The sequence below is a fragment of the Telmatherina bonti genome, assembly GCF_933228915.1.
Source record: "Telmatherina bonti genome assembly, chromosome: 19".
NCBI classification, from domain to species: Eukaryota; Metazoa; Chordata; class Actinopteri; order Atheriniformes; family Telmatherinidae; genus Telmatherina; species Telmatherina bonti.
The window spans coordinates 6,184,471-6,198,857 of NC_136617.1; the positions used below are offsets into that span (position 1 = coordinate 6,184,471).

At 42.2% G+C, this 14,387-nt stretch overlaps 1 protein-coding gene across 1 annotated transcript; it reads right to left on the reverse strand.

The window, feature by feature from the left end:
* Positions 1–679: 679 nt before the first annotated feature.
* Positions 680–13,796, reverse strand: eppk1 (epiplakin 1). Its single transcript, XM_079258657.1, has 2 exons — positions 13,736–13,796; positions 680–12,746 (listed from the first exon to the last, which is right to left on the reverse strand). The coding sequence occupies exon 2, from the start codon at positions 12,730–12,732 to the stop codon at positions 697–699; it is 12,036 nt and encodes a 4,011-aa protein (XP_079114783.1). The 5' UTR covers positions 12,733–12,746; positions 13,736–13,796; the 3' UTR covers positions 680–696.
* Positions 13,797–14,387: the final 591 nt, after the last annotated feature.

Consider the following 14,387-nt stretch of genomic DNA (forward strand, 5'->3'; position numbering starts at 1 on the left):
TTTTACAAGGCAGTTTGTGGTAAAAATGGGCTCAAACTCATTAAATTTGTGCAACTTTTAACATAAAAATGTTTCTTGCTTTAAAAAAAAACGGACACTGTCCATATTTCATCAATTTATTTGATAACACAAAAGAATTAACAAATTGATTCCCTTTTTGCAAATGTATCAATCTCACATTTGAATCATCCAAAAAAATTATAAAATTTTTTATTGTAAATTTTAGGTATCTGTAGATGGGATCAAACTCCCATCAAACTACACAAAACACAGTCACCCCCATCACATCACAGCTATATAGAATATCATTAAACCAGTTTAAACATGACTAATAAAATGTACTCAAAACAGATCAGAATCACTTCAACATTGAACAAAACCATCTGTAGACAAAACAGTATTTTTAGTTGAAGAGTGAGAGCATTTGTGGCTCAAAACAGAATATTGTGTTCACATTAATCAAACACTTTGCCTAAAACAACGGTATATTAAAGTAAAGCTTTGAGATTTTGAATCATTTTAAAATGTAAAAGCAGCTGTAACTTTGTGTTGCTTTCCAGATTTCTGAACAGTATTAATTTGCTATCATAAAATATACTGTTGCCTGGCAGGAGCATGAATTCTATTTGTTTAATGGGAGTAAACTCAGACCAGTAATGGGATCAGTGATACATCTCTCAATCAGCTGAAGGTAGGTCAGGTTCTCTTGAGTATTGGGGTCGAAGAAACCCTTTGTGTCGTCTTTGTTGAACTGCTGTCTGTTTTTGTCTCAGGTGATTTGCTTGTAGCGACTGCGGATGGTGAGGTTGTGGATTGGTTCTGAATGATTGTCAGGACTATTTCCAAGAAGCGTTCAATGGTGATTGTTCCATTTTTGTACTGCTGGACAAGCTCTCTCCTCTTTTCTTCAGTGATGTATCTGGAGTAGAGCAGATCCCACAGAGACACTGTGCTTCCTTTGTACTTCCCTTCAGCTTTGTTTGTTGTTGTAGACTTCAGAATCAGCTTCGTTGCTTCGTCAACAAAGAAGTAGAACTCTCCTTTCTTCACAATGACAAGTAAACTCAGACCAGTGATGGGATCGGTGATACATCTCTCAATCAGCTGAAGGTAGGTCAGGTTCTCTTGAGTATTGGGGTCGAAGAAACCCTTTGTGTCGTCGTCAGGATCTGATAAAATCTGGTTCATTTCCTCATCAAAGTAGCCTCTTTCATATGCCACTTGTACTGGTACTCTATGACTGTAGACTGGATCAATTATTCCTCCCGTTGCAATTTGTGCCTCAAGGAGACGAATTCCATGATCCTTGACGATGAGATCTTTTTTCAAGGCTTGGAACAAAGAGATTGTGTTTCCCGTGTAGGGATCTTTGTATCCTGTAACTGCTCTCTCTGCTGAAAGCAGTTTGTTCTTCCACTCGTTGCCAACCACTCCTTGAGCTGCAGCTTCCTCCACAGAAAGTTTCTTGTTTTTTACGGGGTCAATGACGAAGCCTGTGGCAGCTTGGGCCTCCAGCAGGACCAGAGACGTACCAGGGGTCAGCAAACCTCTGCTTTTGGCTTCGTAGATACTCAGTGTCTGTTTGGTGGACTGGAGGTACACTCCTGCAATACTGTTGGTACCCTTAAGGTACTGGCGTACTGAGCTCATTTCACTTATTTCAGTCACTGTGACCTTTCCAGCGTTGAGATCTTTGTAGAGGTTTTCATCAATAATTTTGGATTCAAGCAGCTCTGTTGCACTGACGTCTTTTCTGATACCCTGGAAGGTTTTGACTTCACTAGTCTCTGTGACTGTGGTTGTGATGGTAGTCTTTGTTGAACTGCTGTCTGTTTTTGTCTCAGGTGACTTGCTTGTAGCGACTGCGGATGATGAGGTTGTGGATTGGTTCTGAATGATTGTCAGGACTATTTCCAAGAAGCGTTCAATGGTGATTGTTCCATTTTTGTACTGCTGGACAAGCTCTCTCCTCTTTTCTTCAGTGATGTATCTGGAGTAGAGCAGATCCCACAGAGACACTGTGCTTCCTTTGTACTTCCCTTCAGCTTTGTTTGTTGTTGTAGACTTCAGAATCAGCTTTGTTGCTTCGTCAACAAAGAAGTAGAACTCTCCTTTCTTCACAATAACAAGTAAACTCAGACCAGTGATGGGATCGGTAATACATCTCTCAATCAGCTGAAGGTAGGTCAGGTTCTCTTGAGTATTGGGGTCGAAGAAACCCTTTGTGTCGTCGTCAGGATCTGATAAAATCTGGTTCATTTCCTCGTCAAAGTAGCCTCTTTCATATGCCACTTGTACTGGTACTCTATGACTGTAGACTGGATCAATTATTCCTCCCGTTGCAATTTGTGCCTCAAGGAGACGAATTCCATGATCCTTGACGATGAGATCTTTTTTCAAGGCTTGGAACAAAGAGATTGTGTTTCCCGTGTAGGGATCTTTGTATCCTGTAACTGCTCTCTCTGCTGAAAGCAGTTTGTTCTTCCACTCGTTGCCAACCACTCCTTGAGCTGCAGCTTCCTCCACAGAAAGTTTCTTGTTTTTTACGGGGTCAATGACGAAGCCTGTGGCAGCTTGGGCCTCCAGCAGGACCAGAGACGTACCAGGGGTCAGCAAACCTCTGCTTTTGGCTTCGTAGATACTCAGTGTCTGTTTGGTGGACTGGAGGTACACTCCTGCAATACTGTTGGTACCCTTAAGGTACTGGCGTACTGAGCTCATTTCACTTATTTCAGTCACTGTGACCTTTCCAGCGTTGAGATCTTTGTAAAGGTTTTCGTCAATAATTTTGGATTCAAGCAGCTCTGTTGCACTGACGTCTTTTCTGATACCCTGGAAGGTTTTGACTTCACTAGTCTCTGTGACTGTGGTTGTGATGGTAGTCTTTGTTGAACTGCTGTCTGTTTTTGTCTCAGGTGACTTGCTTGTAGCGACTGCGGATGATGAGGTTGTGGATTGGTTCTGAATGATTGTCAGGACTATTTCCAAGAAGCGTTCAATGGTGATTGTTCCATTTTTGTACTGCTGGACAAGCTCTCTCCTCTTTTCTTCAGTGATGTATCTGGAGTAGAGCAGATCCCACAGAGACACTGTGCTTCCTTTGTACTTCCCTTCAGCTTTGTTTGTTGTTGTAGACTTCAGAATCAGCTTTGTTGCTTCGTCAACAAAGAAGTAGAACTCTCCTTTCTTCACAATAACAAGTAAACTCAGACCAGTGATGGGATCGGTAATACATCTCTCAATCAGCTGAAGGTAGGTCAGGTTCTCTTGAGTATTGGGGTCGAAGAAACCCTTTGTGTCGTCGTCAGGATCTGATAAAATCTGGTTCATTTCCTCGTCAAAGTAGCCTCTTTCATATGCCACTTGTACTGGTACTCTATGACTGTAGACTGGATCAATTATTCCTCCCGTTGCAATTTGTGCCTCAAGGAGACGAATTCCATGATCCTTGACGATGAGATCTTTTTTCAAGGCTTGGAACAAAGAGATTGTGTTTCCCGTGTAGGGATCTTTGTATCCTGTAACTGCTCTCTCTGCTGAAAGCAGTTTGTTCTTCCACTCGTTGCCAACCACTCCTTGAGCTGCAGCTTCCTCCACAGAAAGTTTCTTGTTTTTTACGGGGTCAATGACGAAGCCTGTGGCAGCTTGGGCCTCCAGCAGGACCAGAGACGTACCAGGGGTCAGCAAACCTCTGCTTTTGGCTTCGTAGATACTCAGTGTCTGTTTGGTGGACTGGAGGTACACTCCTGCAATACTGTTGGTACCCTTAAGGTACTGGCGTACTGAGCTCATTTCACTTATTTCAGTCACTGTGACCTTTCCAGCGTTGAGATCTTTGTAAAGGTTTTCGTCAATAATTTTGGATTCAAGCAGCTCTGTTGCACTGACGTCTTTTCTGATACCCTGGAAGGTTTTGAGCTCACTAGTCTCTGTGACTGTGGTTGTGATGGTAGTCTTTGTTGAACTGCTGTCTGTTTTTGTCTCAGGTGATTTGCTTGTAGCGACTGCGGATGATGAGGTTGTGGTTTGGTTCTGAATGATTGTCAGGACTATTTCCAAGAAGCGTTCAATGGTGATTGTTCCATTTTTGTACTGCTGGACAAGCTCTCTCCTCTTTTCTTCAGTGATGTATCTGGAGTAGAGCAGATCCCACAGAGACACTGTGCTTCCTTTGTACTTCCCTTCAGCTTTGTTTGTTGTTGTAGACTTCAGAATCAGCTTCGTTGCTTCGTCAACAAAGAAGTAGAACTCTCCTTTCTTCACAATGACAAGTAAACTCAGACCAGTGATGGGATCGGTGATACATCTCTCAATCAGCTGAAGGTAGGTCAGGTTCTCTTGAGTATTGGGGTCGAAGAAACCCTTTGTGTCGTCGTCAGGATCTGATAAAATCTGGTTCATTTCCTCATCAAAGTAGCCTCTTTCATATGCCACTTGTACTGGTACTCTATGACTGTAGACTGGATCAATTATTCCTCCCGTTGCAATTTGTGCCTCAAGGAGACGAATTCCATGATCCTTGACGATGAGATCTTTTTTCAAGGCTTGGAACAAAGAGATTGTGTTTCCCGTGTAGGGATCTTTGTATCCTGTAACTGCTCTCTCTGCTGAAAGCAGTTTGTTCTTCCACTCGTTGCCAACCACTCCTTGAGCTGCAGCTTCCTCCACAGAAAGTTTCTTGTTTTTTACGGGGTCAATGACGAAGCCTGTGGCAGCTTGGGCCTCCAGCAGGACCAGAGACGTACCAGGGGTCAGCAAACCTCTGCTTTTGGCTTCGTAGATACTCAGTGTCTGCTTGGTGGACTGGAGGTACACTCCTGCAATGCTGTTGGTACCCTCGAGGTACTTGCGTATTGAGTTCATTTCACTTATTTCAGTCACTGTGACCTTTCCAGCGTTGAGATCTTTGTAGAGGTTTTCATCAATAATTTTGGATTCAAGCAGCTCTGTTGCACTGACGTCTTTTCTGATACCCTGGAAGGTTTTGAGCTCACTAGTCTCTGTGACTGTGGTTGTGATGGTAGTCTTTGTTGAACTGCTGTCTGTTTTTTTCTCAGGTGATTTGCTTGTAGCGACTGCGGATGATGAGGTTGTGGATTGGTTCTGAATGATTGTCAGGACTATTTCCAAGAAGCGTTCAATGGTGATTGTTCCATTTTTGTACTGCTGGACAAGCTCTCTCCTCTTTTCTTCAGTGATGTATCTGGAGTAGAGCAGATCCCACAGAGACACTGTGCTTCCTTTGTACTTCCCTTCAGCTTTGTTTGTTGTTGTAGACTTCAGAATCAGCTTTGTTGCTTCGTCAACAAAGAAGTAGAACTCTCCTTTCTTCACAATAACAAGTAAACTCAGACCAGTGATGGGATCGGTAATACATCTCTCAATCAGCTGAAGGTAGGTCAGGTTCTCTTGAGTATTGGGGTCGAAGAAACCCTTTGTGTCGTCGTCAGGATCTGATAAAATCTGGTTCATTTCCTCGTCAAAGTAGCCTCTTTCATATGCCACTTGTACTGGTACTCTATGACTGTAGACTGGATCAATTATTCCTCCCGTTGCAATTTGTGCCTCAAGGAGACGAATTCCATGATCCTTGACGATGAGATCTTTTTTCAAGGCTTGGAACAAAGAGATTGTGTTTCCCGTGTAGGGATCTTTGTATCCTGTAACTGCTCTCTCTGCTGAAAGCAGTTTGTTCTTCCACTCGTTGCCAACCACTCCTTGAGCTGCAGCTTCCTCCACAGAAAGTTTCTTGTTTTTTACGGGGTCAATGACGAAGCCTGTGGCAGCTTGGGCCTCCAGCAGGACCAGAGACGTACCAGGGGTCAGCAAACCTCTGCTTTTGGCTTCGTAGATACTCAGTGTCTGCTTGGTGGACTGGAGGTACACTCCTGCAATGCTGTTGGTACCCTCGAGGTACTTGCGTATTGAGTTCATTTCACTTATTTCAGTCACTGTGACCTTTCCAGCGTTGAGATCTTTGTAGAGGTTTTCATCAATAATTTTGGATTCAAGCAGCTCTTTTGCACTGACGTCTTTTCTGATACCCTGGAAGGTTTTGACCTCACTAGTCTCTGTGACTGTGGTTGTGATGGTAGTCTTTGTTGAACTGCTGTCTGTTTTTGTCTCAGGTGATTTGCTTGTAGCGACTGCGGATGATGAGGTTGTGGATTGGTTCTGAATGATTGTCAGGACTATTTCCAAGAAGCGTTCAATGGTGATTGTTCCATTTTTGTACTGCTGGACAAGCTCTCTCCTCTTTTCTTCAGTGATGTATCTGGAGTAGAGCAGATCCCACAGAGACACTGTGCTTCCTTTGTACTTCCCTTCAGCTTTGTTTGTTGTTGTAGACTTCAGAATCAGCTTTGTTGCTTCGTCAACAAAGAAGTAGAACTCTCCTTTCTTCACAATAACAAGTAAACTCAGACCAGTGATGGGATCGGTGATACATCTCTCAATCAGCTGAAGGTAGGTCAGGTTCTCTTGAGTATTGGGGTCGAAGAAACCCTTTGTGTCGTCGTCAGGATCTGCTAAAATCTGGTTCATTTCCTCATCAAAGTAGCCTCTTTCATATGCCACTTGTACTGGTACTCTATGACTGTAGACTGGATCAATTATTCCTCCCGTTGCAATTTGTGCCTCAAGGAGACGAATTCCATGATCCTTGACGATGAGATCTTTTTTCAAGGCTTGGAACAAAGAGATTGTGTTTCCCGTGTAGGGATCTTTGTGTCCTGTAACTGCTCTCTCTGCTGAAAGCAGTTTGTTCTTCCACTCGTTGCCAACCACTCCTTGAGCTGCAGCTTCCTCCACAGAAAGTTTCTTGTTGTTTACGGGGTCAATGACGAAGCCTGTGGCAGCTTGGGCCTCCAGCAGGACCAGAGACGTACCAGGGGTCAGCAAACCTCTGCTTTTGGCTTCGTAGATACTCAGTGTCTGTTTGGTGGACTGGAGGTACACTCCTGCAATGCTGTTGGTACCCTCGAGGTACTTGCGTATTGAGTTCATTTCACTTATTTCAGTCACTGTGACCTTTCCAGCGTTGAGATCTTTGTAGAGGTTTTCATCAATAATTTTGGATTCAAGCAGCTCTTTTGCACTGACGTCTTTTCTGATACCCTGGAAGGTTTTGACCTCACTAGTCTCTGTGACTGTGGTTGTGATGGTAGTCTTTGTTGAACTGCTGTCTGTTTTTGTCTCAGGTGATTTGCTTGTAGCGACTGCGGATGATGAGGTTGTGGTTTGGTTCTGAATGATTGTCAGGACTATTTCCAAGAAGCGTTCAATGGTGATTGTTCCATTTTTGTACTGCTGGACAAGCTCTCTCCTCTTTTCTTCAGTGATGTATCTGGAGTAGAGCAGATCCCACAGAGACACTGTGCTTCCTTTGTACTTCCCTTCAGCTTTGTTTGTTGTTGTAGACTTCAGAATCAGCTTTGTTGCTTCGTCAACAAAGAAGTAGAACTCTCCTTTCTTCACAATACACAACAAGTTAAGTTCTGTGTTTGGGTCTTTGGTACATCTCTCAATCAGCTGAAGGTAGGTCAGGTTCTCTTGAGTATTGGGGTCAAAGAACCCTTTGGTGTCATCGTCAGGATCAGATAAAATCTGGTTCATTTCCTCATCAAAGTAACCTCTTTCATATGCCACCTGCACTGGTAGTCTGTGACTGTGGACTGGATCAATTATTCCTCCCGTTGCAATTTGTGCCTCAAGGAGACGAATTCCATGATCCTTGACTATGAGATCTTTTTTCAAGGCTTGGAACAAAGAGATTGTGTTTCCCGTGTAGGGATCTTTGTATCCTGTAACTGCTCTTTCTGCTGACAGGAGTTTGTTCTTCCACTCATTGCCGACTACTCCTTGAGCTGCAGCTTCCTCCACAGAAAGTTTCTTGTTGTTTACTGGGTCAATGACGAAACCGGTGGCAGCTTGGGCCTCCAGCAGGACCAGAGACGTCCCAGGAGTCAGCAAACCTCTGCTTTTTGCATCGTAGATGCTCATAACCTTCTTTGTAGATTCAATTCTTACACCTGCAATGCAGTTTGTTGCTGCCAGGTACTTTTGAATTGACTCCATTTTGGCCACATTTTCTTCTGTTACTTTCCCCTGTATGATTTGGTTGAAAAGATCCTTGGAGATGATTTTTGATTCAAATAACTCACTAGCTGATACTTGCTTTCTCAATCCTTTGAACTTTCTTTCTTTTGTTTCCAGCTCTGTGATGATAACAGTGAGTATTTCAATTATTTTATCTATTGTCAGAGTTCCTGTCTTGTACTGTTGAATGAGCTGCTTCCTTTTTTCGTCTGAGATATATTCAGACACCAACACTTCCCATAGTGACACATCTTTGTTTTTAAAGTTTCCCACATTCATAGCCACGGTCTTGTTCTTGAACATCAGCTCAACTTGCTCATCAGTGTGAAAAACACCGGACTCTTCTTTATTCAGTGGAATAAGTAGGGCCCCAGTTTTAGTGTCTTTCTCACACTGATTTATCAACTGAAGGTATGAGACTTTTACTCTGGTATTGGGGTCAAAGAAACCCTTTTCATCATCAGTGGGGTTCAACAAAATTTTGTGAGTTTCTTCATCCAGATACCCCTTTTTAATAGCAACATGCGATGGTAGCCTGTGACTTTGATTGGGGTCAACGATTCCTCCAGTTGCCATCTGGGCCTCAAGAAGACGCAGGCCATCTCTTCTTTCAATCAGCTGTTTATTCATGGCTTCAAACAGAGATATTGTTGCATCTGTATATGGATCTTCGTAGCCACTGACAGCACGCTCAGCTATGAGAAGTTTTTCGTGTACATCTGGTCCAATTACTTTCTCTTTTGCAGCTTCATCAACTGTGTAGAGTTTGTTGTTCTGAGGATCAATGATCCATCCAGTTGCAGCCTGTGCTTCAAGCAGAACAAGTGCGATGCCGGGAGTCAACAGATCTTCCTGTTTTGCTTCATATATGCTCATTACTTTCTGGGTTGGATAAACTTTGATTCCAGCTATGTTTCCAGTTCCCTTCAAGTATCCTTTAACAGGTTCAGCTTGGGTCACAGCATCAAAACTGAGTTTTCCTTCTTTCATCTGTTTGAATGTTTCTGCATCAATAATATCAGAGTCTAGTAGTTGCTGTGCAGAGACGTTCTTTCTCAGACCCCTTGTCAATTTGGTTTCACTCTTTTCCAGTTTTTCAATTGTTGAAATCACCAGTGTGATTATGGTTTCCGTGTTGATCTGCCCTCTCTTGTATTTTTCAAAGAATTCAAGCTGCTGATCTTCAGTGAAATACCGTGAGTGAATTAGGTCCCACAGTGAAACTGATTTTCCTGAGAAGTGTCCCACAGACATGCTTACAAATGTCTTTTCAAACTCTTGCTTCATCTCTCTTTTATTGTACTTTGTTTCCATTGTTGTTTTTGCCTGTGGTGTGTCATTCAGTGGCAGAAGAAAGAGTCCAGTTTCCTTATCTTTAACACATCTGCCCAACATTTCCATGTATGTCAGGTTGTCTTGGGTTTTCGGGTCAAAGAAGCCCTTTGTGTCATCTGTTGGGTCGATTAGGATTTGATTGAGTTCCGCATCAAAATATCCTTTCCTGTATGCTACCTCCAGAGGTAAGTGAAGACATTTCAAGGGATCAATGATTCCACCTGTGGCAATTTGTGCCTCAAGTAAACGAATGCCATGCTGCTTGACAATGAGGTCCTTTTTCAAGGCTTGGAACAGTGAGATCTTTTGCCCCGAGTATGGATCTGTGTAACCAGTTACAGCTCTTTCTGCAGACAAAAGCTTTTCATACATCTGTGGAGCAATCACCTTTTCTCTCAGAGCTTGTTCCACAGTAAGTTTTTTGTTATTTAGAGGATCAACAATAAACCCGGTAGCCGCTTGTGCTTCAAGGAGGCAAAGGGCAGTGCCAGGTGTGAGGATGCCAATTTTCTGTGCTTCATAGATGCTTAGTTTCCGGTTGGAGGGTTGCAGTATCAACCCAGCTACACAACTTGTTCCTTTGAGGTACGCTCTCACACTCTCGATCTTCATCACATCAGTGCTTGTCATTTTTCCATCAATCAAGCTGTTGTACGTTTTTTCATCCACAATTTCAAGATCCAAAAGATCCACAACAGAGACCTCTCCTCTGAGGACTTCAAAGTTCAGTCCTGCTTGTTGTTTTATCTCCTTGCTCTCAATGATCTCGACAATGGTGACGATGAGCTGCTCAACTGTGATTTTTCTTGATTTGAAAAGCTTGAAAAATTCCTGCCGTTTGTCTTCAGACAGATACTCTGAATTGATGAGGTCCCACAGTGTAGTGTGTTTGTCCTTGAATCTCCCATACTTCACAGTAACTGTTGTTGACTTGAATGTTTCCCGCATTGTATCATCTATGCTAATTTTGCAGCTTTTGCTTTTAAGAGGCAGGAGGCACAGGCCTGTACTCGGATCTGTGATGCATCTGGCCAAGAGCTGCAAGTATGTCAGGTTCTCTTGGGTGTTGGGGTCAAAGAAACCTTTGGTGTCGTCACTTGGGTCACTCAGGATCTGATTCATCTCCATGTTAAAGTACCCTCTCTTATAGGCTACATGGACGGGAATGCGATGACTGTTGACTGGATCAATGATCCCACCAGTCGCAATTTGTGCCTCCAGAAGTCGGATTCCGTGGTCTTTTAGGATGAGGTCTTTTTGCATTGCTTGGAACAAAGAGATGATCTTTCCATCGTGGGGATCTTTGTATCCAGTGACTGCTTTTTCTGCTGAGCGTAACTTCTGACAGACATCAGGCCCCACAATCTTTGCTTTGACAGCATCATCCACTGAAAACTTCCTGTTTCCAATAGGGTCAATAATGAACCCCGTTGCTGCCTGTGCCTCCAGTAGAACCAGAGCAGTTCCGGGCATCAGCTTTCTTTTCTGTCTGGCCTGGTAGATGGTCATGATTTGAGAGTCTGGAAGCAAAATACCAGCAATGCTGTCTTTCCCCTGTAAGTACACATTTACATTTTCATCCTCAATCACTTCCTTCACTGACTTCTTTCCCTTCTGAAGATCTTCCAGGACCTGTTCACTGATGATATCTGCTTCCATGAGCTGTTTGGCTGTAACGGTTTCTCTGATGCCTTCAAAGACGACTTTTGTTGTTTTCACAGACTTTTCAATGACTTCCAGAACAGTCGTAACAATCATCTTGATAGTGAGTTTCCCCTCTCTGTATTTCTGAAAAATGTCTTGCCTCTGGTGTTTGTCAAAGTATTCTGACATCAGCAGTTCCCACAGAGACACCGTCATTCCCATGTACTTCCCATACGACACTTTAACTTTCTCCTCCTTGAAGGTGGTTTTTGTTTGGTAATCAATGAAGCTGGAATTCAGTGTGCCTGATTTTTCATGCAGAGGGAGGAGGCACAGTCCAGTAACAGGATCTGTGACACACCTTTCCATCAGCTGAAGATAGGTTAGGTTATCTTCTGTGTTTGGGTCAAAGAACCCTTTTGTGTCGTCTCCTGCATCTTCCAGTATGGCATTCATTTCTTCGTTGAAATATCCTCTTTTGAAGGCCACTTCTGTGGGAAGCCTGTGACTGTTGATTGGGTCTATTATTCCACCCGTAGCAATCTGAGCCTCGAGTAGCCGGATACCGTGTTCCTTGACAATTAGGTCTTTGGACATTGCTTGAAACAGGGCAATAGTCTCCCCTGAATACGGGTCTCTGTATCCAGTCACTGCTCGCTCAGCAGAACGCAGCTTTGCATGATATTCTGGGCCAACAACTTTGTGTTTGATTGCTTCATCCACAGTGTACTTTTTGTTCTCTACCGGATCAATCATGAACCCAGTTGCAGCTTGTGCCTCCAGCAGAACAAGTGCCGTTCCAGGCATCACTACACCCTGCTTCATGGCTTGGTAAATGCTCATTCTGTTATTATTTGAGAGTACAGCGATGCCTGCAATGCTGCCTTTGCCTTCCAGGTATTCTTTCACTGTTTCCAATAACATCACATCCTGTGTTGTGGTTTTTCCCTTCTGCAGGTCCTCAAATGTCTCCTTGTCAATGATCTTTGACTCAAAGAGTTCACTGGAGGAAATGCCTCTGCGGAGACCTTTGAAGGCAATGCAAACAGGAAGGAGCACCAAGCCGGTCTCTGGCTCCACGGTGCATTCCTCCAGGAGTTTTTGGTAGTTTAGATTCTCTTGTGTGCTCGGATTGTAGAACACTTTCAGCTCTGCCATCTGGTCATTGAGCAGACCTTTTTCATAGTAGCCCTTCTGAATGGCGGATTCAACCGAGATGTTTGTCTTCTCCACAGGATCAAACAGACCTTTTGTGGCTATCTGGGCTTCCAACAGCCTCAATCCATAATCTCTGGGGACTAAATCTTTTTGCATAGCCTGGAATACAGAAATGATTTGGTTGGTATAGGGGTCTACATAGCCACTGATGGCTTTCTCAGCTGTGAGGAGCTTCTCCTTCATCTCTGCTCCAACTATTCCCTCTTTCACAGCATCTGCAACAGGAAGTGTTTGGTTTTTTATTGGGTCTATGATGCCCACTGTGGCCACTTGCGCTTCAAGCAGGGCTAATGCTGTTCCCGGGTGAAGCAAACGTTTTTTCATGGCTTGATATATGGTCATCTTCTCCTTTGCCTTCTCCAGATATATTCCCGCCACCGGCATAGTGAGTCCTGCACAGCCATTCTTCATGTCAGCGTGGTTACCGATGGACTCCATCTTTACCTACAGAGCTGAGTTAACACAGAAAGCCTTGTTTAGAGGTAAAAAAAGAAGCATTGAAAAATGTTTTAGGACATTGTTCACATTTGTTTTATTTTTCTTTTCACTTTTTATGGAAAGTAATCTGAAAGATTATTTTTGCTTCTTGGGAAATAGGAATTTATTTCCTATACAAATGCAGCCTCTTCCAGTTGCTTGAGATATTTTTTATGTTTTTTCTTACATAAGAAAATCTATTAGTCTCTAAAAAAAATAAGTAAAGGAACATTTTATAGGAATAATTATAGAATGAAGGACCTAGTAAAACTGAAAATATAATTTTTTTTTTATAAAAGTATAAGTGAAAACTTGATAAAACACGATGATAAAACAAAAAATTGCCAGTGTTTGTATATTATTTTTTAATTGATGTTTTTAGGAAAATATATTATGTATTTATTTTTACATAATTTTAAATTATTTTTTAAAGACACTAAAATAAATATTTTACATTAAAAACAAATAAATATGGAAAAAAAAACTCATTTGTAACTTACATCTAAAAGAAAGTATTATATGTAAAATTTTACATAATCCTTTTCAAAATGCTAAAAAAAAAACAACAAAAAAAAAAACAACCCTATCTGTCCTGAAGGGACCATTTATGACATTCAGAATTTCAGGTTTTAATTGATCAATAATAATTCTACTTTTTTTTTCCCACTTTATTCTAATTGTAGACATATATAGTGGGCCACATTTAAATATTATTATTATCATCGTTATTATTAATATTGTTATTTTTTTATTATGCATTTGTAGGTTATTTTACATCATTTCACTATAATATTACTAAATCATATTAAGTGAAGATAATAGTTTAGTTAAGTATATAAAATCAACACTGACTTATTGGAGGTAAAACAAAAACTGAAGATAAAATACGAGGTATAGAGAAATTTTCTTTCTCTAAAATGTACATTTTACAGTGGATTCTGTGTCTTGTAATGCCGCATCAAACCTTTTTGTTTCGTTATGAGTGTCGTCTCCTCAGACTCTCAGATTCTTCCAGGAGAAAACCCGAATGAAGGCCGTCTGTCGAGGTCGGAGTAGAAGTTCGTCTCTGCGAAGGTCAAGAAGACAAAGTTAGCTTTGTTTTCTCTTCTGTTCTTATTTGCTGTTTATTTCTCTGCAGTGTCTTTTCTCAGTCCTGATAAGTCCAGGCTGGGGAGGAAACAAACTCTTTCCTCACATCGTCTATTTGCTTTGTTAGAAAAACAGTCAACATGTTGAAACTGGAACAACCGGTGGACCCTGCACTGACAAGGTATTCACTGCGCCCACATCTGCACAGCTGGATGTTGTCTGACAGCATCACATTAACTCTGCAGTTAAACTCTTACATCCAGGGGAAAAGTCTGAGGTGAGTTCTCAGTAAACTGTCCAGCAGAGAGAAACTCTGCAGAAAGAAAAGTAAATCAGGAGCAGTTTCATGTTTAAACAAGCGATGGAGTCATTGTTTAAATTCACATGATGAGAAGAAAGAGGACAAACTGCTGGACGTCCAGCATCGTCCTACTTTGGTTCTGGGTCACGCTCTTCTTATAAGTCAAGGAAGGCGTCTCACCGCTATGACATCACAGTGTTACACACCTGACACATCTGTCTGTAGA

Bases quoted from the DNA above. Each gene is read 5' to 3' on its own strand.
- eppk1 (XM_079258657.1), bottom strand. From the start codon at position 12,732: ATGGAGTCCATCGGTAACCACGCTGACATGAAGAATGGCTGTGCAGGA.